The following is a 27,004-nucleotide window of genomic DNA, read 5'->3' on the forward strand; positions in this document are numbered from 1 at the left end:
GTGCACCCTCGGCAGGGCGTCCCCCGCTGAAGCCCCGAATTTCAACAGAGTCCCAATAGATAGAGTGGTCTTTCCCGGCACTGCGAGCTCATCCTGGGACTGTTTCAATTTACATTTATTTTGCACCTTACATGACCTCAGGATGTTCCCAAAGTGTTTTATAACCGAGTAAATACTTTGAAGGGTAGTCACTGCTGTAAGGAGGAAATGCAGCAGTCACAATGTGCACACAGGCTCCCACAAACATTGACCAAATCGTCTCTTTCAGTCATGTTGGTTGGAGATTCATGTTGGGTCACGATGGTCGGCCCGCGTCAGTCACGAAGGTCAGCCGGTTGGTAAAAATGGTCCCCGATAAAAAGTTTGAAAAACACTGGGCGGGATTCTCCGAAATGGAGGCAGAGTTTCACGACGGCGCGAAACAGGCGCGGGTATTACCGATTCTGGCCCGCATCGGGGGGGCCAGGACAGCGCTGGAGTGATTCACGCCGCTCCAGCCTCCCTTCCCGGTGCCAACTGGGCACCCTGCCAACCCGCGCATGCGCAGGGGACTTCCTCAATGCGCCGGCCCCGGCGCAACATGATGTGGGGGTTCAGGGGCCGGCCGTGTAACAAACCGCTGATCAATGGTCCCCGATCGCGGACCAGACCCCATCGGAGCCCCCCCCCCCCCCTCGGCGGGACTCTGCCATTTCCGCGCGGCCGCTCGGCCATCAAGGCCGGAGAATCGGAAGCCCGGCTGCAGACAGCGGCCTGCGACCGGCCCCGCGCCAAATGCGCCGACGCAAATGGTGCCGATTCTCCGAGAAGCGGAGAATCACATACCGGCGTCGGGGCGCCATTGGGGCGATTCTCCGGCCCGGCATGGGGTTTGGAGAATCCCGCCTACTGTCCTAAATTCAATGTAATTATATGAAAATGAGTATTTAATTGGTTAATTAATAATCCTTTATCAAATCATTTTCGGTAATGTACTTATTGATAATCTAGGACAAGCCCGGCACTGGAGGAGTTCTGGAAGGGGGTGGCGAGGACGGTGTCGAGGGTGGTGGGATTCAGGGTCAAGCCAGGTTGGGGACTCGCGATTTTTGGGGTTGGGGTGGAGCTGGGAGTGCAGGAGGCGAAAGAGGCCGGTGTGCTGGCCTTTGCGTCCCTAGTAGCCCGGCGAAGGATCTTGCTACAATGGAAGGATGCGAGGCCCCCAAGCGTGGAGACCTGGATCAACGACATGGCTGGTTTCATCAAGCTAGACAGAGTCAAATTCGTTTTGAGAGGATCGGTACAAGGGTTCTTTAGGCGGTGGCAACCTTTCCTCGACTTTCTGGCTCAACGATAGGGTACTGGGACAGCAGCAGCAGCAACCCGGGAGGGAGGAGGGGAGAAAAGGGGGGGGGGGAGGGAGAAAGAGGAGGGGAGAAAAGGGGGGGGAGGGAGAAAGGGGGGGGAAGAAAAGGGGGTGGGAGGGGAGGGAGAAAAGGGGGAGGGGAGGGAGAAAGGGGGGGAGAAAGGGGGGGGATGGAGAAAAGGGAAGGGGGGAGGGAAAGGGAAAGGGGGGGGAAGGGAAGGGGGGGGAGGGAAAAGGGGGGGGAGGGAAAAGGGGGGGAGGGAAAGGGGGGAGGGAGGGAAAGGAGGGAGGAGGAAAAGGGGGGGAGGGAGGGAAAAGGGGGGGAGGGAGGGAAAGGAGGGGGAGGGCACGATGACTATGTTTGTTTATTTAATTTTAATTTATTTTTAGGTTTTTTTTGTTGTTCATTGGGGTTGGGGGGGGTGGGGGGGGATGTGATACATGCGTTGATACGGTTTGAGGGGTGTTACAGTTATTATGGGGTTATTTTGTTGCATTTCATTGTTTGTTGTTATATTTTCTGTAAAAATTCCAATAAAAATTATTTAAAAAAAAAGATAATCTAGGACATAATCTCAAGAACAATGATACAATTTGGGAAGCATATAAAAAGATTAGTGAGGAATAGTAAGGAATGTGAGCAATGAGCTGGCTGTTTTAAAAACGTAAAGAGCGTTTTGTTACTCATGAGTGGTTTGACTTCTAGAGAATAATTTCTAATGTTCGTTGAAATCCTGTGACAGGTGAAACATTATAGCAGTTCATATCTTTTACAAAGCACCAAATTTATTGAAGCAGTACTTACCATGACTTAGCATTTGAGCTAGTTTGAAAGATAATAACTTCACAGGTATGTGGAGCTGCTTTTTGCTCTGTTACACCCGGTGAACAGCCCTTTCTCGGGCACAGTCGGGTCACGATATCGGGCCTCTGCCTCCAGTGTGTTGCCCAGGAATTTTCCCGGACTCCGTCAGAGATGTAACTGTATCTGCTCCTCTAGTGACCACAAATCCATTATTGACATGCTGATGATGTGAAAGGGGATGTTCCTGTCACAACTGCCTTCCGTGTCTGAATGAGTCAAGTATGGTGTCCAACTGGATTACTGTCCCCCCCCCCCCCCCCCAAAGCTGCTGATGGGACCTGCACCATAACCCACTCCAACTGACATACCTTTTGGAATTAGTACAGCAGGGTAGGTGGTCCTACCTCTGACCTTGAGGTGTGCTTGGGTCAAGCCAATGTCTGACCATTTTGGTGTTCTATGATTGTGCTCCAATGATCTACACACAAAATGTTACTTTGTAAGTACATTTTGTGAAAGCAAATTGTGAAAGGGTGTTCGTGTATTTGGTTGAGAGCTGGGAAACCACCCGACATTTATTTCAAGTCGAATAGAAAGAGAGAGGTGATATGATTTGAATGTCTGCAACAACATTAACATAAAATGCCTGACCAAAGCTTTAAGAAACACTGGACCTTGATTGTCTTTAATTAGAAATAACTCCCAGCTTGTAAGGTTCCAAAGACAAGGAAAGAGGGACTTGGAGATGAAGGGACTGAAAAGTGAGAGAGTCAAGGCTGGAAAGTGAGAGAGTGAAGGCTGGAAAGATAAAATGACTTTGGGTGAATTAACCTCACTTATTTTAAAGTCTGATCAGCACATCTTGTTGACCACTTGGTGACCTGCTTCAGCTTGTTGCACAAAGTCGGTTCTATCTATCAAACATTTTCTGGGTTAGTCAGTGCATCACTTTTTTCCCCCATCATTAATACTGTGCATGACAGGTGAATGAATCCAACTCAAGAGGTTCCAAATATTGTTCCTCATGTCAGTTTAAAAAAACAATCTTTTTGTTTTGAATCACCATTTAAACAGCAATCCAACGGCCACGTGCGCCCGAAAAGCAGCTCACCACGGCGCAGCGTGGCCGATAGAAGCCGGGAGACCCCCCCCCCCCCCCCTCCCTGGATCGACCCACCTTGCAATGCCTCGTGAGATCTAACGTAATCTCGCGAAACGTTGCGATGTAAATCCCGCCCATTGTGGGCAGGTCAACTTTTTAGCAAATCTGCATGTTTGCTTTGGAGACCTCTGGTGAGCGCCGTGGGACCAGACCGAACGGCGTTCATCGGGGTCTCCCAGGAGATCGGAGGCTCCCAGCTGCATGCACTTTGGGCAGGGTGGCACTTTGACACTGCTAGTGCCTCCTGGCACTCTGGAAGTGCCAGTCTGATCTGGCAGTGCCACTTGGGTGCCAGCCTGGCACTGCCAAGGTGCCCAAGTGACTGCCAGCTGGCAAGGGCACTGCCAATGTGCCGTGTAATGATATGTATATAGTCAGGATAGTGAAGGGTTAATAATTACATTTATGTAAATGTATAAATCAAATATTAGAAGGCGTTACTAATTCTTTGTATTTAAGGCAGCCTCTCAGGAAATTCTGGGATAAGTTGAGAAGCGAAGCATGGTGAGAAGCACAAGGAGAAGCTTAGAGCATATTGAATGTTAATTAGAGATAGATAGCATGAGGTTAGATCAGAGTGTAGTTAGTAACTAGATAGATCATTAAATACTGTAAGACAGATTCAATATCATTTAATTATCATATGTAGCTCAATAGAGTTTGTGGACTTGCATTTAATTAGTAGTGTAATAATAAATTAGTTTTGTTTCAATCTTTTGTTTGGCATATTCTTTGTCAACACTACATTGGGTCATTCTGGAAGAAAAGACAAAGAGTACAACATATTACCAGTCATGGTAATATAACATGGTACCAGGAGTAGAAAAACATAACACCAAGCTGCCAATTTTGTGTCCGTTGGCGGTTGGGCTGGAGGTGCCCTCTGCAGCTGTTTAGGGGGGGGGGGGTGAGAGTGGGGTGCGGGGACCCCCCTTGAGTGCATTAGGGCTCAGGGTGTGGGGGAGGTGGCGTTGGAGATCTGGACGCCATTTTAAAAAAGCTCCTGGGAGCAGGATTTCCAACCCATGTCAGGGAAGGCCCACTGATTGGCACTTATTCAGCGGGACTTCCCAAAAGCAGGTGACATGGGTCTCTCACCAGATCTCCAGCCAGCAGCCGAAACTCCTGTTGCCTCCATTAAAAATGCCCCATGTGATTCTCTCTATCCCATCGTTTCATCGTCCCATTATGTGCATCCACTAGGTTAAGTTAAATCACCTGCATCTCAGCTGTTTTATGTTGTAACATTATTATCGCAGCAGCTGAGGCAATCAGAATAACAAGAAATAGGGAAGTGTCTTCTTTGGGAACTATTTCATAGAGGCTGTGTGAAGTAGCGTGTAAATAAACACTGTGAAATTAAACTGGAGACGTCAATACTTGGGTGATGTCTTGGAGAGTGCCCTGCACTCTCAAAATCATATCCAGGCTGGAATAAGAGCCTTATTAGAGAAGAAGAAAATTAACACCCTGAGTGGGCTACATTTTGTGTACCCCTACTGGGTGTGTTTCCGACAGAGGGGTAGATAAAATAGGGCCACTCAATCCCAGGCTCATTCCCCATAATCCCATAAATCCTATGATTGTTTTGAAACAAAAGACCAGTCAGAGACTCATGAATATTTTTTGAATTTCAGACTTTTACGGCTTGGTGCAATTCACATTTGCGGAAAGCTGGTACGCAAATTGAAAACATCGAGGATGACTTCCGAAATGGCCTTAAACTTATGCTTCTTTTGGAAGTCATTTCAGGTGAGTTGAGTCAAGCACTTGTTTTCAAAAAGGACAAAGGGGCAGCTAGCCTTTTTGATGTGGCTCGATTTAAAAAGTGAACTCTCTCTCTCATGTGGTGTCAGATGATATAGATCAGAGGATTGAAGGTTTTATCATTGATTGTTCATCTTGGCCAAGAGGACCACAGCTTTATTATAAACAATCTCCATTTCCCTAGCTAGGGAGGCAAACAACCAGCCAAGTTTCCAGTTCTTCGACTCTTTAGAATGACTCCCACTGAACATCCAATCGAATCAGTTTTATCCTTGATGCCTCCTGCAGTTAAACAGCCTGGTATTGTTCCAGGCTCACACACAAACCATGGTCTCTTGAATGAGATCCGAAATATTGCTGCAGTTCAAAGACAGTAGGGGAGTGGACAGAAGAAATAGTCCTAGTCCTCCTTCTGTGCTGGAAAAATCCCCCCCCCCCCCCCCCCCCCCCCCCCCCCCAAGCAGCACTCCATTTCCTTTGTGTTGACAGCAATAATTGTCTCGTGTTTGCTCTCCCATTTAGATGGAGTTGTGCAGTTCTTTTAACTTCAGATCTGACTGTTTGTAGTTGAGGCTTCACTGTACTTTTTGCCAGCACATCTTCTTTGAGTTGATTAGCAGATTCTTGGAGGTATTTTTCCTGGTCGTTTTCTTCATGTTTCAGTCAAATTGTAGTAAGCTATGTTCAGTTTTTGCACCTGGCTACATATTGTATAGTCCAACCATGGCCGGGATTCTCCCGGAATCGGCGAGGTGGCCCGTACCAGTGCCAAAGAGCGGCGTGAACCACTCCGGCGTCAGGCCGCCCGGAAGGTGCGAATCCTCCGCACTTCCAGGGCTAGGCCGGCACTGGAGGGGTAGGCACCGCGGCAACTGGCGCCGAAGGGCCTTCGCTGGCCGGCACGAATTGGCGCATGCGCAGGATCACCAGCGTGTTCTGGTGCGTGCTGGCGTGCACCGCTGGCGTGTTTCCAGCACATGCGCAGGGGGTTTCTTCTCCACGCCAGCCATCGTGGAGCCTTACAGAGGTTAGCGCGGAGAGGAAGAATGCCCGCATGTCACAGGTCTGCCCACAGATCAGTGGGCCCCGATCGGGGGCCAGGCCACCGTTGCCCCCCCGAGAATCCCGTGCAATATCTTTGAAGGTCATAGACATTTACAGCACAGAAGGGAGCCATTCGGCCATCCTGTCCACACCAGCCAAGAAAGATCTGACTTCACTAATTCACCTGGAGGTTATGGGAGCACAAGTGAATATCTAAATAATTTTCAAATGTTAAAAGCGTTTCTGACTCTACCACCCTTTCAGGCAGTGAGTTCCAAACTCCCACCACCCTCTGGGTGGAAAGGTTTCTCCTCAACACCCCCCTTGGCCTTCTACACCTTATCTTAATTATATGCCCTTTGGTTATTGTCTCCTCTCTTGATGGAAAAAGTGCCGTCCTATCCACCCTATCTCTGCCCCTCATAATTTAAATTTGATGCACCTCTATCAAACTTCACTGCTCCAAAGAAAGCAGCCCCAGCCTGCCAACCCTCTCCTCATAGCTCGGAACCTCCAGCCCAGGCAGCACCCTGGTAAATCATTTCTGCAGTGCAGGGGGCGGCACGGTGGCGCAGTGGTTAGCACTGCTGCCTACTGCGCTGAGGACCCAGGTTTGATCCCGACCCTGGGTCACTGTCTGTGTGAAGTTTGCACATTCTCCCCGTGTCTGCGTGCGTTTCATCCCCACAACCCAAAGATGTGCAGGATAGGTGGATTGGCCATGCTAAATTGCTCCTTGATTGGGAAAAATATATATATATTTCTGCAGTGCAATCATATCCTTCCTATACTATGGTGACCAGACTTCAGATCTTCCCCTCCATTGTATTCCTTCTACAAAACAGTCGTCACATGTCTGCCATCATTCATGTTTCCATAGAAAATTCTGAATTTATTTTTGTTCAGTGATTTGATTCACTGAACGTTTTGTGTAATCCAGTCTCCTTTAAAGTTTCACTCCTCAGCTTTAACAAGCGACACCTTTCTAGCACCATCTTCATTCACTTTCTGAACACGGTGTCCCATTTCACCAATGAAGGAATTGTGCGAATTGGAAAAAGAGAAAGGTTCATGTGCCCCTTGTTAACCTTTTTAAATACTTTTCTTTTTCTCTCCAGGTGAGCGACTCCCAAAGCCAGACCAAGGCAAGATGCGTTTCCATAAAATTGCAAATGTTAACAAAGCATTGGATTATATTTCCAGCAAAGGAGTGAAGCTTGTGTCAATTGGTGCAGAAGGTAATTTAATTGGAAAGATTTATGCATGGCAAAAAGTAACAGCAGAGGCTTGAATGATAAATGAAGCAGCTTGAAGCTGCTCAGAAAAAAGGCCCAGGAAATTTGTCTTCCATCATAGGTACACAAAATAAATAGACTCACCTTTTTCTGGCAGGTACAAGGCAATCCTTCCCCCGCACCACCCTCACCTACCCAACTGTGGGATTGAATCGCCTCCCTTCCTAGACCAATGTCTACCAGCTGGTTCGGTGTCAGAGCTGCCCTTACTGATGCCAAGCTACAGCCAGTTTGGTGCCCACAACTTGCCGACAGCATCTAAATAACACCCAAAGCCAATTTTGTTCAGATCTCACACTGACTGGGACCAGCCGCTGTGCCAATACTTCACCATCTTCTCACTTATTTTTGGGTGCAATTCAAATTTGGCGAACAACGCCCGTGTTGAACGTGCCGCACTCAGATCATGTGTACGAGCCAGCTATGTGGCCTTTCATGTTGCCGGGCTGTCTGGACCTGTTGAGTTTGTCATCAAAGTATTTTTATTCCATACTTGTCCCTTTATTCTGATTGCTGGGGCGTTATACAGTGACAGTTAAGATACTTCACTCAAACTCGATGATGAACAATTGTGACAAGCATTCTGAGGCTGAATGAAGACCAATAGTTGTTTAGTAGGACATTAAAAAAAAAACATTATTTTTAAAGGGGCAATTTAGTGTGGCCAATCCGCCTGCCCTGCACATTTGGGTTGTGGGAGTGAGACCCACGCAGACACGGGGAGAATGTGCAAACTCCACACAGACAGTGACCAGGGACCAGGATCGAAACTGGGTCATCGACTCCGTGAGGCAGCAGTGCTAACCACTGCCGCCCTAGTAGGACATTTTATTGACGTACAGGTTTATTGCTCTAATAGGGCTACATCACAATTTTCAATATTGCACTAACAGTCTGCTTGACTGTCGTACTTTAATTTTCTCTATTGTAGAAATAGTAGATGGGAATGTGAAGATGACTTTGGGTATGATTTGGACCATCATCCTCCGTTTTGCAATTCATGACATATCTGTGGAAGGTAAGTGAAATAAGCTTCTAATTGCAATCCAGTGCAACCCATTCAACAAGGCTCGGGTTTCCTGGGGAACCTGTTGTGGTGCTGGAAACATTAGCAGATATAGATTTGTATCTATCAGATTTCTAAGTTCTTGTGGGATTCCCAGAGGTAGAATATCTTCTCAGGCGGTGGGGTCAAATGGGCAGCACCCCGTCATTGGCACATTGTTGGCAGAACTGAACATCAGGTGCTACATATATAATGGGCGGCTGATGTAATACTGCCAGTTTTGCGCCACCAATAGAGACAAATTCCACCCCCCACCCCACACCAAAGATCCCCACAATAATTGCATGTGCACTTCAGCTATATCTGTTTTTAATGTGCTGTGTAGAATTTCCTTTGGTTATCCTCTAGTTCTAACCTTGAGGCTTCATGGGATTCACAAGTGGAACTTTCAACTTTGCTGAGGGTGTAAGTGTGGTGAAGGTGGATTGTCCGCCCATTATACACTCTGCCCAATATTTGCTTTCCACTGACTTCATGAGCATAACGACGGCCAATTTATCATCCTCCACCAAACGAGTCTTGGGATGCATATTTTACCATATAAATTTGAATTTGCATCCCAAAGGCATTTTGCCAAAAGGAATTGGACAGGGAAGCAGATGCCAAGTCTCGGAGGGAGCACCATAACATTTTTGAAATACTTTCAAATCATCTTATTGAATATCCTTTTTTCCCTGATAATGTCACCATATTTGTGTACATGTGAAATGGCTGATTTTTTTTCTCACAGAAACATCCGCCAAGGAAGGCTTGCTGCTTTGGTGCCAGAGAAAGACTGCTCCCTATAAGAACGTAAATGTGCAGAACTTCCATACAAGGCAAGTTGAGGCTTAGATGTAGATGTTATTTGCAAGAAAAATAAGTGTTAAGTTCAATGTAGTGCGTGCCAGAAACATGCACGTTGAATTGTGCGCTGTTATTCAGGCACTTAACTGGACTGCGGCATGCTTTCCCTACGATCAAGGATCCTGGGTCGGAAGTCCTGACCCACCAAGATTTGGCAGCTAATTAGAGGTGGAGAGGCAATAATTATTGTCAGTGCGAGACCACAGATCATCATTGGATCCACCGCAGGCTTAATCAGGGTAGAGGTGGAAAGAATGGAGTTTCCCAGCCACCACCCTTTCCCACCTGATTAAACGCACCCACACAAAACTTACCATGGGGAAGGACATTAAAATCCATTCATAGTGCTGGATTAAAGTTTGAAAATTTGAGTTTGGAGGGCATCTGAGTCAGGCCTTTGCTTGAATCTGAAATGTAGTGGTGTCCATGTCAATTGCATCATAATGGGGATTGCCTGTTTCTCTTCTTGCACCTAGGGATGCACAAGACAAACTTTCATCTGTTTCCATGGCAAGGTTTTTTCCTGGAACAGGTTGCTAGCCTGCCGCCAGAGACTTGCTTGTAGCTTGAGGATGGGCCACTCTGCATCAAGCTGGCTGACCAGGAGTCTCTCCCGCTCTTACCGCCAGCCATTGGCATGTGTTGGAAGGATTTTGCCAATTGATGCTCAGCCTGTTTGGCCACATTTTGGACGCACCTTCCTTGGCCATAAGGTCTCAGGGTGGGACTCGAACCAGGAGCTTCCGGTTCAGAGGTAGCGAACTCCTGTCATATCTGGGATGAATTATAATGCATCTCCTGCTGCAAATATCCTTTTGCCTCTCATGCAAACAGCATCTTCTAATTCAGTGGTTCTCCCAAACCTTTTTGGTTGAAGGACCTCTTTGTAAATGGACCCCCATCCAAGTCATAATACTATAGAATACTCATAATAAGACATAGGAGAAGAATTAGACCACTCGGCCCATCGAGTCAGCTCTGCCATTCAATCATGGCTGATATTTTCTCATCCCCATATTCTTCTCCCCATAACCCCTGATCCCCTTATTAATTCCCCCCCCCCCCCCCCCCCCAAGCTCGTTGTCAATCCTGCTGCGGGCTCTCATTCGTGTACAGCTCAGTTATTTTGCTGACCCTGCAGAAAGTCTCTCCAGCCCCTCAAAAGATCCATTGATTCCAGTTTGTCTTAGCTGAGTTATGGAAAGTCGTTGACATTGGATGACGAGAGGAAGCTTCTTGGTTATTCTTGGTAATGGGTACTTCTAAAAAGGACTAGGAGAGGAAAAGAGGTTAAGCCCAATTGTTGGAAGGAGATTGTTGTACATATTCGTTTATAATTAGGGGCTAATATTCACACTATCAGTTTGTTGATGAATGCAATTTTTCTAATCATAGAAATATAATTTAAATAAAGTAAGCCTAACTCCCTTTATCTTAACATGCATTAGTAGATTTGAAAAAAAATCTTGTAAAAGCTAGTGGTCTTTTTAACTTTTCTGCACACATTTTGAAAGTTGCTTTTCTTACTTTGACATGTTAAGAATTGCCACTGCAATATGGATCAGAATCAATAAACAGGCAAGACAGTATATGACCTTCTGAAAAAAGAGAACTTACGTGGACTGATCGTCCTCAGGATTAATGAAATAACCACCTTGGTGTTTTTTAAAATTCATTCATGGGATGGATGTGGGTGTCATTGGTGAGGCCAGCATTTATTGCCCGTCCCTAATTGTTCAATCTCATTTATCTCCCAATTTGATGTTTAACAGTCTCACAGCAGAAACAAAGAATGTTTGTATATTTTTAAAAATGGATATTAATTTTAATTTGTTTTGAGCGCGTTATTGAGAATTAATGAATATATTCTCATAATTTCAGTGAGCTAATAGGGAAGTAATAAGGATGGTTTGACAGATTTTAAAAAGGTTAGCACATCAGTGTATTAGGTGCTCATCCACTTTGGTGAGGAAATTTTCTTTATAGGGTGAAAGAACAGTTTGATTGAAACAAAGTACTATAATTTACATTAAAATTTTTGTTTACTCCTCTCATTGTAAAGCTGGAAAGATGGCCTTGCACTCTGCGCGCTCATCCACAGACATCGACCTGACCTTATTGACTACTCCAAGCTACAAAAGGTCATCTGTCTGATTGACAGCATGCTGATGTGCAGCGTGTGCTCCTTGCTTTTGTTGCATGGCTCTGCGGGAAGAGGTGTCCTGCATTAACTAAGTTGGATGGCTCTGAACACTACACGTAGCCAGCTCAACCTGATTTCCAAGGTTTCTTAAAAAATAAGACTTGAATGCTTTACGTATTTGCTTGATTTAAAACTATATGTATGCCCCCGCATCCCATTTTATTAATCCATTGGCATTGTTGATAATATCATTGTTTGCAATGTGACAACAAACACCTGCCACTGCCACTTCTGCAGATTTTCCCAATGTAATATTCCTGCTGGTGGTATGTGCCGTTAGTTCCTGGTGTTTTGTGATTCTCCCCTTCCTACTGCCTCCTGCATAAAACGTTATAGTTAGTGGTCTTTGCAATCAGTTGGCAGGTTGCTTGGGTCAGCTAACCATGGGCATATATCTACAGTGGGCAGATGTAATGGGAAAGAAGGTTCAAACTGAATTAGCAAGCAAGCAAAAATGCTGGAAGTGTATAGCATCTGTAAAGAGAAGAAGCAGGTTTCAACAGTATTGGTTCTGACAAAGGGTCGTTTCCAAAACAATAAACCCGTTTTTTTCCTTTATAGATGCCAGCAGACTCTTAGCATTATTCAGCATCTTCCATTTATGTTTTGTATTTCCAGAATTTGCAGGTTCCTTTTTTGTTTTTGTCATTTTATACAACAGGACAGATACTGTTTATAATCTGTAATGGTTTTAAAATTAACATTTGGAGACATTTATCTTCATTGATTCCCTACAATGCAGAAGGAGGCCATTCTGCACCAACCCTCTGAAGGAGAACCCTACCTAGGCCCATTCCCCCACCCTATCCCCATAACCCTACCTAACCTGCACATCTTTGGATTCTAAGAGGCAATTTTAGCATGGCCAATCTACCTAACCTGCACATCTTTGGACTGATGCATTTTCTGTAAAATGTACCCTTGTGCTTTGGAAGTGCTTGGTAGTAAATTAGTACGGACATAGAACAGGAAGTTGCTGTTCACACTTAGTGGCGTCTGCATCTCCCAGCCCTGTCCACTTTGAGAACTCATGCAGGGATATCAGGAAAACCAAACCTGGTCAAAATAATTCTATATACCAATCTCTCTGCTCTTTGAGAACATATCCGAGTTTGGTAAATAGGCTACTTCATTGGTAAAGAATGGAGTGGCCCGATGAGTTTATCGTCACCAATTAGCAGAACTATTTTACTCCTCAATGTGTCTTGTTTATTGCTCCAACCATTTATCAGGAGACGGGGTCTCGAGTAGATCATCAGTTCCTGTGTTAAAAGGGCATTTCAGAGCCACACTTGAATTTGCACACTTTTGCCTTAAAAGGCCTCCGTGTAATTAAATCAGAAAGGACCTTTTGTCTATAATCAAAATTGCTGCCTTTTTGTAGAGCCCAGGGGTACAGCCATGCACTGCTGAACAAAAAAGTCCAGATTGGGACACTGAGATATGCTTGCAAATGTTTACTTCACCTACCGACCACACAAATAACCTGTTCACTACAATTTGGAATGAACCTACAGTCAACCATGTGTACAAGTTAAGTTGGAAGGTAGATGTCATTGTCATAGTTAACAAAATAAATAAATATGTCCGGCTGACACACTTCTGTCTATTTTCCATACTATCTTGCTGATCAATTATCTCTAATCATTTATCACATCAGACATAATTTTACTATCCTATTTCTTCTCTCTCACTGTATGCTTTCTGATCTATCCTGCTGCCTCATTGTGGCTGGTTTTGTCTTGCCTATGCATGTAGCTGGAAAAAAATAATGCCTTCATTCACAGACACAGACCTGATCTGATTGAGTATAACATGCTGCAAGAGGTATTTAACATGCACCTGCCTTATTGTAAAAAAAGTTCTTTAGTGTTGTTGCATGTTGCAAAAGCAGTCTACTAGGAAAGCTACTGGGGTAGGTTTTAACTTTGGGCAATATTGTAAAGTTGGTGATTGCGAATCAGCTATCTGTTTTGCACCTTCTGCTTTAACTTGCCATTGAAGTCCTTGGCGAATAAACTACCCCATTACACCTCTGATTAGCATTTATGATGTATGTGAAGATGGTGCTCAACCAGCCACAAGCTATATCCAATCATGAAAAGAATGCTTCATTGCTTAGTGGTACTCTTGTGGTTTATAGTTGGCTGAAGAAGACTGCTGACAGAAGCAGCCAGTAAGAGGACTGTACAGGTAATGCTGCACATGTACCCAGAGTTCATTCATTCTCCATTATGGTTAATTTCTCCACTTGTTTCTGGTGCTCCGTTGAAATAGCCTTTTGTTAACTTGACAGTGAGAATAGTCTACTGCAAGAAATGGTTTCTCTTGATTCTCTTTGAGAATATCATACAGAAAAGAAAATTCAAGTTTACACCTTGGGTTTATAACTGTACACAGTCTCAGATGTTTTTACAACAGCGACCTCTTGTTCTCAATAACATATTCGCCTATCAGCAAAATTACATCATGTCTAGCTTTAAGCAAGCTGTGACTGTCCATACAGTTTCTTATATCAGCAGCATTATTTAATTGGTAACTAACCAAAACTGACTGTTGTGGTTTGCAAATGTTGCACTTGGCTAGAATTGAAATTTTTTGTTCCACTTGCCAATCGAGTGGCCAAGTAATTTGTTACCGAAGTTCAAATTGTTAAGTAACAAGATTGTCTTCTACATATAGGACGATGCCCTTTACAACCTGAACCTTGCCTTGGAGGTTGCAGAAAAAGAACTGGATATTCCTAAGATGTTGGATGCAGAAGGTAATATGTATTTCAGTTCGGAATTCCTGAAATTCCCAATGTAACTGGAAATCAGAATGAAAATCTAAACATTGGAGCAGAGATTGGACCTCATTGTGCCTGATTTCTCTTTGGGAAATTGGTCATCAATGAGTGGAGCGGGTGGTGGACCTGATCCATTTAGGAGTCTTCAACGGCCGATTTGAGCCCTCAGCAAAAGATACATTTGTTTTTTTTTAAATCTCAAAACGTTGCTGTGGAGCCAAGAGGAGCAAGAGTGCTCGTTTGACTCTGCGATACTTGCAAACAGCCTCTTAACCCTCCACGTCCAAACTTGCACACTTTCAGTTGCCATTCCGACTTCCGCTCACTGATCTTTCTTTAAGATTGGTGCTGCCAGTAGATTGAGAGAAACTCAACAGGGTTCTCTGTTTCAGAAACTTAAGTGCTCCCACCAGCGGAAAATCAGGACTATGTCCCGCTGGCGTGAGGAGGGTTCCCGAGATGATATTCTATCACTTTTACGATGCAGAATTACACATATCTGCAAACACCCCGGTTTCCTGCACTTACTGCTCTAGGGCCGCCATTTTGAATGAATATCCTGATTCCAGCAGCCATTGACAGGCCCACCTTCCCCCCAAAATGCAAATGTTGACCCCCCCAACCCCTCATCAAGGAGGGGCATCCATCCCCACTGCAACCAACTATGGAAATAGCAGGTCGCTCCCCCATATCACGCATGCATGAGGGTGATCCGAGACCCACACGCCCTCTCCCTCAAACATCCCCCCCCCCACATTTAGGCCCCCCCCCCCTCCTTCGGGTCCCACCTCCTGGCATGAGCAACAGTGCACTGCCCCCTGGCACCTTGGCACTGACACCCTGGCAGTGGCTCCCAAACCTGACACGCAGGGCCCTGAGGGGGGTCAAGGAAGTTAACCCATTGCTCAGGTGCCCCTATGCCACTGTCAAGCTTCAGCGGAAGGGTCTTCCAAGGTCCTGGGAGTTGGGTGAGTTCTGACTGTGGATGAGGGGTTGACACCTGGACTCTCCTCTGGGACAGGGGTCCCATGTCTGGACTGTACCTTCCAGCCCTTGGTAACCTGAAGATCACGATTGACATGGTCATCTCAAGCAGCCCTCTGTTCCGAATCATCATCCTTGTCTCCCTTCTTTAAACTTTGAAGTGGCCTTCTCACTCTGAACTGCTCTGCCTGACAGCTGATGAACAAATGAACAGATCAGACAATTCATTGAAAATGCAGCCAGTGTACTCTCCCTTTCCTCACATCCGCTCCCTCAACCCTAAACATTTAAAACTGCTGCTTTTTGAAGTGTCTGAGCCTTTCTTGAAAGTCCTTAATACTCGAAAAGCCTTGAAATCCCCTGAGATCCTTTGAAATGCTCAGAATTCATCCAATTTCACAGTGCTGGATCTTCCACTAGCCTTTGATTGACAGCTTAATGGTTTAAACACAGCAGGCTGGAGGTTATTTTAGTTATCTTTCCCTTCACATTTGAATGCATCTGAAGTACCATCAAGTGATCATAATCGCAATGTTTATAAGCATTCTTGTTCTGATTGACAGCTGCTGACCACTTTGACAATGTTAAGTGCTTTCTGCGGTGCAGTTGTAAAAGAGGCAGTGAAAACACTTTTTAAAAAAACACTGGCCCCAAAAATCCACAGAGGAGCAATATTTGTGGTCTTCCTATCATATATGTGGTCTTCCTATCTTCCTATCATGGGATGATAAAAGGGAATGCTGCAGGCTGCTTGAAAAATGGGTCCAAATTATTTGTATTCTTTCTTGCAATAATGTCCCTTGCCCTAAAACCCTGTGCAAAAGCTGGTGGTGACCCCCATGTTACACAGTCCTCGTCTGCCTTATCATAATGGATAATGATTTGTTGTTGGAAAAGTGCATGCCTGTTGTTTAGCTGGTGTACTTAACTGAGGCAGTAAACAAACAAATACCAGCATCCTCGTAGCAGCTTGTCCTGCTGTGAACCATTCTCCTTCTTATTGGTGAGTATACAACTACCCAGTCAGCAAAGGCTGGTACAGAACCATGCACAAATCAGCTGGATGTGAATTATCTGCTTTTGTTCATTGTGCGCTTTAAATTAAATGAATGACCACTTGATTTACCCAGGCCTCTCTTGTCCAAAATAAGTTACAGTCGACTAGACGTATTTGACATTTGGTAAAAAATAACAATTTTATTTCTAAACAGTCATTGTAGATGCAACAAGACCCGACGAAAGGGCTGTTCTGACTTATGTGTCTTGTTGCTACCATGCGTTTGCAGGTGCACGGAAGGTGAGGTCAAAACCTATGAGTCCCCCAGACCTTTGTTAAACTCAACCTTCTGATTTCCAGCTTCTACATCTCCCATTCTGTCCAATGATAGGATGTTCATGTGACTTTTCATGTTCCTTAATTTGTTTTAATCACCTTTTCTCTTTTCAATGGCTTTAGATACTGTGTCTTTTTACCATCTGATCAATAATATTTTTCAAGTGTTACTGCAGTTGTCCGCACTAAGCTGTTATCTCCATCTGATTCCTTCTGATCTAATGTACATTAGAGGCATCTTAACTTAATTGATGGGACAGTTGACACCAGCATTCACTCACTCGCAACTCTCTCACTCACATGCACTTACCCATGAATCCCCTGCACCAAGGAGGTTTCTGAATGAAAGAAGCATTTGATGTAACAATGGTGATTTCCTCTTAAGAGGCCTCTAATGAAATTAGGGCTATATTTTACTCCATTCATTAATTTTAGCAGCGTTGTAAGAAGGGCCAATGTAAGTGGGGGAAATGGTACTGGAGAAAATTAGGAAACAAAGAAAGCTATAGTCCTGCATTCCTTCCAAAGGCGAACATGGATTGTTGCATTCCACCTTGTTGATTCCACCCGTGTCCTTGTGCTTTCCCTCCTCATTAGATATTGTGAACACACCCAAACCTGATCAGAGGGCTATCATGACATACGTTTCGTGTTTCTATCACGCTTTTGCTGGAGCAGAGCAGGTACTCGGAATGTTGTGTTGGCTGCGGTGAATTTGGTGCCTGCAAAGTGCTTGTTTGTATGTATATGTGAGTTGTGTTTCATAACCAAAGAATGACCCTATTCCCCAGATCTTGATGTTAGTACACTTTCATGCGGACACATTGTTAATAACATGTTTTTGTGCAATAAGAGACATGTGTAGACAGAGTTAGTGCAGCCAGGCCAAAAATTATAATCACTGATACAGTGCTTGTAAAATTTCTGCATTCGAACAATTCGGATCAACAGCAAATTTCATAGTGCAGTTATCATGAATTGTCAGTAAACAGATGAGCTACATGGTTTAATATTCATTGGGCAGACCAGGAAGCGGGTCCCAATTTAGATCCAGTTGTGCTGAATTAAGTGATCGCTGTCATGATCGTATGAGGACTAGAAATGTTCTCCATGAACTTGGATTAGGGGATCAAAACCTGATGCCACCTGGCATATGCCAAGTGGGCAAGAACAGTATCAGTCTTGGCTCTGATGCCCTCTGAGGCCAAACAGCACTTATTGCCTTGAGTTCTTATGTGAAGAATGGGCTGTTGGTTGATATACTGGGACGCTCCGATGCTCTTAGAACATAGAACAGTACTGCACAGAACAGGCCCTTCAGCCCTCATGTTGTGCCGAGCCATGATCACCCTACTCAAACCCACGTATCCACCCTACACCCTATACCCGTAACCCAACAACCCCCCCTTAACCTTACTTTTATTAGGACACTACGGGCAATTTAGCATGGCCAATCCACCTAACCCGCACATCTTTGGACTGTGGGAGGAAACCGGAGCACCCGGAGGAAACCCACGCACACAGGGGGAGGACGTGCAGACTCCACACAGACAGTGACCCAGCCGGGAATCGAACCTGGGACCCTGGAGCTGTGAAGCATTTATGCTAACCACCATGCTACCCTGCTGCCCTTTCCAGCATGAATTTTGAGCAAGAAGGATGAATGGTGAGAACATAGGACAGAAAGAAATTGAGTCTACAATACAATAGTTCACATTGTATGTTTGCTCCTGTGCCGAATTTTCCAATCTGTGTTCCTGTTGTGTGAGACTTTGTACTTGGAGCCGAGTCTCACAATTTCAGGGCTCTTTTGAGTTCGTATTCTGCTTTAGTATTTACTCGGCCCTCAATTGATGACTAGTCAATTTCCCTTCAGTTCCAAAATTTCTTAGATTCGGGAGCAGTCCCTTTAGATTGGAATTGGCAAATGTAACAACACATTTCAAGAAATGAGGTGAAGGGAAAACAGGAAACTATAGGCCAGTTAGTCTAACATTGGTCATTGGGAAATGCTGCAATCTATTATAAAGGAAATCTTCATAATGCATTTAGAAAAGCTTAGGGTGATTAGAACAAATCAACATGGTTTAACTGAAGGGAAATCCATTTGACAAATGTATTAGAATGCTTTGAGGATGTAACTAAAAGGGTAGATATAAGGATGTAACTAAAAGGGTAGGAAGCGGGCAATTATAGGCCAGTTAACTTAACTTCAGTAGCAGGGAAGAACTATCATCAAGGAAGAAATAGCAAGGCATCTGGATGGAAATTGTCCCATTGGACAGATGCAGCATGGGTTCATAAAGGGCAGGTCGTGCCTAACTAATTTAGTGGAATTTTCTAAGGACATTATCAGTGCGGTAGACAACAGGGAGCCAATGGATGTGGTATATCTGGATTTCCAGAAAGGTTTTGACAAGGTGCCACAAAAAAGGTTGCTGCATAAGATAAAGATGCATGCGTTAAGGGTAAAGTAGTAGCATGGATAGAGAATTGGTTAATTAATAGAAAGCAAACAGTGGGGATTAATGGGTGTTTCTCTGGTTGGCAATCAGTAGCTGGTGGTGTCCCTCGGGGATTAGTGTTGGGCCCACAGTTGTTCACAATTTACATAAATGTTTTGGAGTAGGGGACCAAGTGCAATGTTTCCAAGTTTGCAGATGACACTTAGATGAGTGGTAAAGCAAAAAGTGCAGAGGATACTGGGAGAGGGATTTGGATAGTTTAAGTGAATGGGCTAGGGTCTGGCAGATAGAATACAATGTTGACAAATGTGAGGTTATCCATTTTGGTAGGAATAACAGCAAAAGGGATTATTACTTAAATGATAAAATATTAAAACATGCTGCTGTGCAGCGGGACATGGGTGTCCTAGTGCATGAGTTGCAAAAAGTTGGTTTACAGGTGATTGAGAAGGCGAATGGAGTTTTGTCCTTCATTGCTAGAGGGATGGAGTTTAAGAGAAGGGAGGGAGTTTAAGACTAGGGAGGTTATGCTGAAACTGGATACGGTGTTAGTGATGCCACACCTGGAGTATTGTATTCAGTTTTGGTCTCCTTACCTGAGAAAGGACGTACTGACACTGGAGGGTGTGCAGAGGAGATTTACTTGGTTAATCCCAGAGTTGAGGGGGTTGGATTATGAGGCGGGGTTAAGTAGACTGGGACTGTACTCGTTGGAATTTAGAAAGATGCGGGGGGGATCTTCTAGAAACATATAAAATTATGAAGGGAATAGATAGGATAGATGCGGGGAGGTTTTTTCCACTGGCAGGTGAAAGCAGAACTAGGGGGCATAGCCTCAAAACAAGGGGAAGTAGATTTAGGACTGAGTTTAGGAGGAACTTCTTCACCCAAAGGGTTGTGAATCTATGGAATTCCTTGCCCAGTGAAGCTCTTGAGGCTCCTTCATTAAATGTTTTGAAGATAAAGATAGATAGTTTTTTGAAGAATAAAGGGATTAAGGGTTATGGTGTTCGGGCCGGAAAGTGGAGCTGAGTCCACAGAAGATCAAGCAGGCTCGAAGGGCCAGGTGGCCTACTCCTCCTAGTTCTTATGGTCTTCTGGATAGAGGATTGGTTAACAGATAGAAAGCAGAGAGTGGGCATAAATGTGGGATTTTCAAGTTGGCATGGTGTCACAAATGGAATGCTGTAAGAAAAGACAACATGGTGGCACAATGGTTAACACTGCTGCCTCACAGCGCCAGGGACCCAAGTTCAATACCAGCCTTGGGTGATTGTGTGGATGTTTGTACACTCTCCCCATGTCTGCGTGGATTTCTTCCAGGTGCTCTGGTTTCCTCCCACAGTCCAAAGATGTGTGGGTGAGGTGGATTGGCCATGCTAAGGTGCCCCTTGGTATCCAGGGATGTGCAGATTACGTTATGAGGTTACAGGGATAGGGTGGGGTGGACGGGTGAGTGGACAAGGGTAAGGTGCTCTTTCAGGGTTCGGTGCCGACCCGATATGCCGAATGGCCTTCTTCTGCACTGTAAGGATTCTATGATTCTATGAATCATTGCTGGTGTTTCAGCTGAAGAGACGGAGTAATATATCTAAATTTGCTGATGATAGAAAGCTAGTTGGAAAGGTAAGCTGTGGGGAGGACACAGAGAGGCTTCAAATATATTTTTGGTTCCATTTGATCTATGGAAGCTTTGGGATAAATGTATTTTTGTTTGAGCACGGTGGCCTGGCCCGCGATCGGGGCCCGCCGATCTGCGGGCGGGCCTGTACCATGGGGCCACTCCTTCCTTCTGTGCCGGCCTCTGTATGGCTCCGCTATGGCCGGCACGGAGAAGAACCGCCCTGCGCATGCGCGGAACCACGCCAGAGGTTCCGTGCATGCGCCAACTCGCGCTGGCCCTTCAGCACCGGTTGGTGCGGCGCCATCCCCTCCGCCGATGGCCTAGCCCCCGGAAGTGCAGAGGATTCCACAACTTCCGGTTGGCCCAACGTCGGAGTGGTTCGCGTCATTCTTGGCGCGGAGTCGGGCCACCCCGACAATTGCAGGAGAATCCCGCTCCTGTTCTCTGGAGTTTCTAAGAATGAGAAGCGATTTCATTGAGCCAACAAGATTCTGAGGGGCTTTGATAGGGTAGAGGCTGAAAGATTGTTTCCACTGGTCAAGGACAACAGTCTCAGGATATGGGGCCAATCATTTAGGGCTGAGGTGAGGAGATATTACTTTATGCAAAGGAGTGTGAATCTTTGGAATTCTGTACCCCAGAGGTTTGTGGATCCTCCATCGGTGAATGTACTTAAGGCTGGGTTAGACAGATTTTTGGTGTCTCAGTGAATTAAGGGATATGGGAAGTGGGCAGGAAAGTGGAATTGAAGCCCCGGATCAGGCATGATCACATTGAAGGGCGGAGCAGGCTGGACAGGCTATGTGACATATCCCTGCTCACATTTTTGTATTCTCGTGTTCATGTGATACTGGATATGGAAATTCAAGAAAAAGTGCACTAAAACGTTAGAGAGAGTGGTGGGATAATTGGATTGAGATGGGGCGGGCAGAGGAATGAGAAGCAGGAATATCAGCTTGAAATGCTGGGCTGAGGCTGCAGTCAATGTCCCAGAAATTAAGGTTATAAACATGGAATCAAATGCTTAAGAACTTAGGAGTTTGTAAGCATGCTAACAGATAACAGCGATTAGCACTGCTGTCTTACCTGGGTTCGATCCCTGCCCTGGGTCACTGTCCGTGTGGAGTTTGCACATTCTCCCCATGTCTGCGTGGGTCTTGCCACCACAGCCCAAAGATGTGCAGGGGCGGTGGATTGGCTGTGCTAAATTGCCCCATAATTGGATAAAACAATTAATTGGGTACTCTAAATTTATATGAAAAAAAGGTAAGAAACAGATCACATTCCAGAACGCCGGAAGATATTTTGCTGCATAAACTCAGACATTGCAGTAATTGAGCTCAAATTTCTAGATCTATTTCATCTTCTTCAAAACTTGCATTCCAATTTTACCGTGTCTATTTCTTGGTGTAAAATGGATTATTTACAAAATGTGTTCTACACTCGTTCCCTGGTCCCTAATAGAGGGAAAAAAGGGTGAGCAGAAGGAACGGATAGAGGTAGGGAGGAAGAAGGAGATGATGACGAGGAAAAGCAGACAGGAGGATAGAGAAATTAGGATTGGGATAGGTAGAGAGGGCAAGAGAAGGGGGAAGAGGAATGGAGGGGGGAAATGAGAGATCAGGAGGGATTTCCAATGGCTTAAACAGTGCTCCGGAGGGGAAGACTAAGGTGAAGACCAAACAAAACACTTGGCTCTCCACCCCATTACACCTCCACCCTCCCACACACACACACACACACACACATTTTCCCTTTCCACAGAAGTCAAAAGTGATGGCAGTTTTGGTTTTGAGAAGGCTGTATGCGAAAGCAGTGACAATCAACCCTCCCCACTCCTACTCCTCCCATGGTAAGTCGCTCGTGTGGTGAGATAGGAGATGCGACCAATTGGAGGCAGGTTGTTCCCCAACATCTGACTCCTTTTCTCCAGGGTCAGTATATCCACCGAAAGGCTGTGATAGTTTTAAACTTGTGTCAGAAAGAGCTTCAGGCTGAGAATAACAACCTTCACCATTAAACAAGTTAGACATCAAAACATACCTCATACCGGAAAAGCATGCACACTTATACCTTACTAAACATTTTTCTTGATTAATAACAGATTGCTAATAACATTTAGCATTGCCAGGACTTTTCAGTTATTGATTAACATTTTAATGATGATTTACATTATTTTCACTGTGCTACAAACACATTTTTTGGTTTCATTTGTGGAAGCTTTGGAATAAATGTATTTTTGTGTGATCGAAAATTAATGTTTTGCTCACTTTTGGAATCCTGTTGGTGGTTTGCCGTTTCCCGTAGCGAGCACTCGTTGGTTCAACTAAGCGACTCACTTCCCAATACTGAATTGCCTTCATGAGCAAGAATGTGCTCCAATTGCTTTTTGCCGTTACATTTTGTGCCCATGTATTTTTGTGTCAGGTGTGGTTTGTTTTTCACTATAGGCCGAGATGGCAGCAAACCGGATTTGCAAGATTCTGGCAGTGAATCAGGATAACGAAAAAGCAATGGGAGAGTATGAGAGGCTGGCCAGTGAGGTAAACTGAGAGATGCTCTAATGAGACTAAATGAATTTTTACTTTTCTCCTATACCACTATTCAGTGGAGTTCAGATTAATGTATTGCTAACTGAATCTGACACTTTGCAGAGGAAATATAGTGAACTTTATAATCCAAGCATTAAATGTACTTTGGGTTTGTGGGGGGAGAGAAGCTGGATGCAACATTGACCATAGAGACAAATTGGTTGCTGATCTGAGCTGCACCTCTGTTAAGAGGCAACAAAACTAGGAGGAGACAACCAAACAACTTTTACCTGGCTCCATGTTTCGCTACTGTCCCAATGGCTGGTCAGACCCACATTGGTGTACATCTGAGACTCTTGGTTCTCCACCCCATTACACCACCACCACCCACACCCCGACTTTACCTTTCCAGCTGCTGATGTTGTAATGGTAGTGTTTGTACTTTCTCCCCATATCTGCATGGGTTTCCTCCGGGTGCGGTTTCCTCCCACAGTCAAAAGATGTGTAGGTTAGGTGGATTGGACTTGCTAATTTGCCCAATCATGTCCAAAGGTATATAGGTTAGGTGGGTTTACGGGGATGGGGCGGGGGGGTGGGCCTAGGTAGGGTGTCCATTGATTGCTTCATTATTTAAAATAAACACTCGTTCATTCATAAAATCCTATCAACAACATTTACATTCCTTCAAGTGCTTAATCCCATATAAAACGAGCATTTATATTCAGAACCCCTCATCAAAGACATGGGGCGGGATTCTCTCATCCCATGGCAGAGTGTCCACGCCGTTGTAAACACCATCGCGTTTTACGACGGCATGAATGAGCCGCTCCCAGGACTAATTCTGGCCCTTACAGGGGGTCAGCACAGCACTGGAGCGGTTCATGCCGCTCCAGCTGCCGATCCGGCGCGAACTGGCTTCCGTCAACGTGTCGGCCCCAACGCAACATGGCGCAGGACTACAGGGGCCGCCGTGTAGGAAATGAGTCCCGGCCCAGGGCTGAGTGAATCCCGCCCTTGATAACCAATTGGAGCCTCAGTTGAATTGTGAACCTGGCATTTAACTGAAAGGAGATGTGTAAAGCGAGATAATACATACCATCCTGTAGATGAGTGACAGTGACCTCAGTTTAGGAGTGTAGTCCTGATGATGGAGTGTTGGGGTATTCTATTGATCTAAGGCCTGGGAACTAATGCTTTTCCAGGACAGATGTAGCAGAGATTAATCGAATTATATCAGCAACCAACCCAGCGACTGTGCAGATTGAATAGTCAGTGTATCTTTACACACTGGTGAAATTCCCTTATGAATATTGAACATACTGGAACTAAATTCCTCTCTGCACTTTTTTCAATGCAAACTTAAAATAAATGGACCGGTGTCTGCATTAAAGAATCACTCAGTGTGTGAAACATCCAGAATGAAGAGAAAAGAAACTGCAAAGCTACAGCAGAAGGGTGGGAAATTGGGCTAACTGAGTGGCTCTTGCAGAAAGGCAGCATGGAGACGATTGGCCAAATGGGCTCCTGCTATGCTGGCACCATTCTACAGTCCTATAAGTCCCCATAACATCTCACAATGCCGATGACCAGGAATAACAGTATACGATTCAGTGTGTACCGATATCATGGCCGTTCTCTTTTGTAGACAGAATTGTAGAAGAGGAAAAATATACCCTTGTATCTATGATTTTAGTTTTCCAGATTGTAGCGTGGAATGGAACAGTTAGGTTAAAAAAGTTTAATGATTTATCAAGTTGCTCTCCCTGCTTGCTTGCACATCTGTAGGTATAGTTTCCTCTAGTTGATATTGGGTGGGAACAGAAGAGTCTGTGTGAGTATAAAATTGAAAATTTCCTGTTGTACTTTGGTGAACATTGGAAACAAACCCTTGGTGTTGCGAATGGGGTGACTGAGGGCAAAGGTGTAAGTTTGGACAAAAGTGCTTGAATATGCATGATGACTTTGGTGTGTGAACTTGAATTTCTGTCTCTGTCAGCTGCTGCAATGGATTCAGAGGACCATCCCCTGGTTGGAAAACCGATCCCCCGAGAAGACCATGCAAGCCATGCAACAGAAATTGGAGGATTTCCGAGACTACCGTCGTTTGCACAAACCTCCCAAAACCCAAGAGAAGTGTCAGTTAGAAATCAACTTCAACACTTTGCAGACCAAACTGAGGATCAGCAACAGGCCAGCCTTCATGCCCTCTGAAGGAAAAATGGTTTCAGTAAGTTTACTAAAATTCTTGTGGTAAATGTTTAGCTTTGGTAAGCTGATACCATGGAATTTCAATTTGCCTGCCAGGGGTAAAACTAACTTCACTTATAAGATGCCCTTTATAGAACAACCCAATTTTCAGTGATAGCCGATGTCAATATCATCACAGATATGTGAAATTGGTGAAAACCTGGAGCCAGACAGTGTTGGTAGCTGACCACATTTGCACAGTGGGGAGTCAAAGTAATGCTCTGTTCGTTGCTGAAGTTAGTTTTTTTTTTCAGCGTGTGCTGTATTCATTAAGCCAGGTAATAGCTTCTGCTGGGGTTAAATGGAGCTCTGTGAGACCTCCGTTGAATTTTGTTGGGTGAAGTCTTCAAAGATGTGAGTCATTGATTGGGGCGCACCACAGCTGCAGTGTGGGTTTCCTGCAAGGCCCCACTTGTGCTGATTTGTTGCACAAAGACCTTGGCAAAGACCAGTGCAGAAACGGTTGAGGAGTGCCCAATGTTGATATGGCAGGTTGAAGCCGGGTGGGCGGGCTATGGGACTTGGGATGAGGAAGTGTTTTTTAATGGTGGCGTCTTGGTTCCTTTCCTGTTACCATAGGATCTTGAATATTATCCCTTGACATGGTGGTCTTACCATATAGGCTGGCATGATGGAAGGCAAGCACCAGGTGGATTGGTAAGGTCCTTGTGTAGCAGCAGGCTTGGGTTGATGTAAACCGTCTTCAGGAGCTTTTTTTTTGCTGCAATCTGCTGCCTTATATGAGCAGGCGGTTGCACAGGATTGGGTTCCAGGGGAGTTGATTGATCTGCATTACAGTGTTGAGCTGAGTATCTACAAGACATAGTGGCATAGTGGTACGCACTGTTGCCTCACAGCGCCAGGGACAAGGGTTCGATTCCGGCCATGGGTGACTGTGTGGAGATTGCACGCCTGTGTCCGCATGGGCTTCCTCTGGATGCTCTGGTTTTCATCCACAGTCCAAAGATATGCAGGTTAGGTGGGGTTACAGGGATAAAGTGGGGAAGTGGGCCGAGGGAGAGTGTTCCTTCAGAGGGCTGGTGCAGATTCTGTGGGCCAAATGGCCTCTTGCACTGAAGGGATTCGATGAGATTAATGGTATGGGATGAGTTGCACCATACTGGTGAACAGCACTCTGCGGTTGAGTAGGCGATTTCAACAGCTGAGGTCTTTAAGGTTTGAGTATCTGCACCTCGTGAAAAGTTAGCACGTTCACTGAGGAGGTTGTTTCATGTTTTGATCTTTGCTGCTGTCTTTCTCTGATGTCTTTTGTATGTCAGTATTCCGTCAAGGGTAACACCAGGATAAGCGGGATGTTGTTTGTGGTTCAGCCTCTTGCCATTCAAGGAGATGTTGAGTTCCCTCCTGGCGTTGACATTGTGGAGGTGGATTATACTTAAGGCTGTTTTGTTGCTGCTGGGCTGAAGTTGGCCAGCTTTGCAACATTGTTGTTTTAGTGTTGCCTCTAGTTTAGAAAATGTCCACGCTTGAGAGGCACA

The 27,004-nt window shown here is 45.1% G+C and overlaps 1 protein-coding gene across 3 annotated transcripts in view; it reads left to right on the forward strand.

The window, feature by feature from the left end:
• The window catches only part of LOC119974966 (alpha-actinin-2-like), a 132,785-nt gene that overhangs the window by 54,687 nt on the left and 51,094 nt on the right, over nt 1-27,004 (forward strand). For 2 of the 3 annotated variants that reach the window (XM_038814360.1, XM_038814369.1), the window contains exons 2-10: nt 4,950-5,064; nt 7,242-7,361; nt 8,350-8,436; nt 9,215-9,302; nt 11,393-11,471; nt 14,216-14,297; nt 17,236-17,321; nt 23,178-23,270; nt 25,255-25,485. In XM_038814360.1, the coding sequence (XP_038670288.1) occupies nt 4,950-5,064; nt 7,242-7,361; nt 8,350-8,436; nt 9,215-9,302; nt 11,393-11,471; nt 14,216-14,297; nt 17,236-17,321; nt 23,178-23,270; nt 25,255-25,485 (981 nt within the window). Of the gene's footprint in view, nt 1-4,949; nt 5,065-7,241; nt 7,362-8,349; nt 8,437-9,214; nt 9,303-11,392; nt 11,472-14,215; nt 14,298-17,235; nt 17,322-23,177; nt 23,271-25,254; nt 25,486-27,004 lie in introns of those variants that run through there. The other variant, XM_038814377.1, reaches the window with a different exon arrangement.

The sequence above is a fragment of the Scyliorhinus canicula genome, chromosome 1 (assembly GCF_902713615.1).
Source record: "Scyliorhinus canicula chromosome 1, sScyCan1.1, whole genome shotgun sequence".
NCBI lineage: Eukaryota > Metazoa > Chordata > Chondrichthyes > Carcharhiniformes > Scyliorhinidae > Scyliorhinus > Scyliorhinus canicula.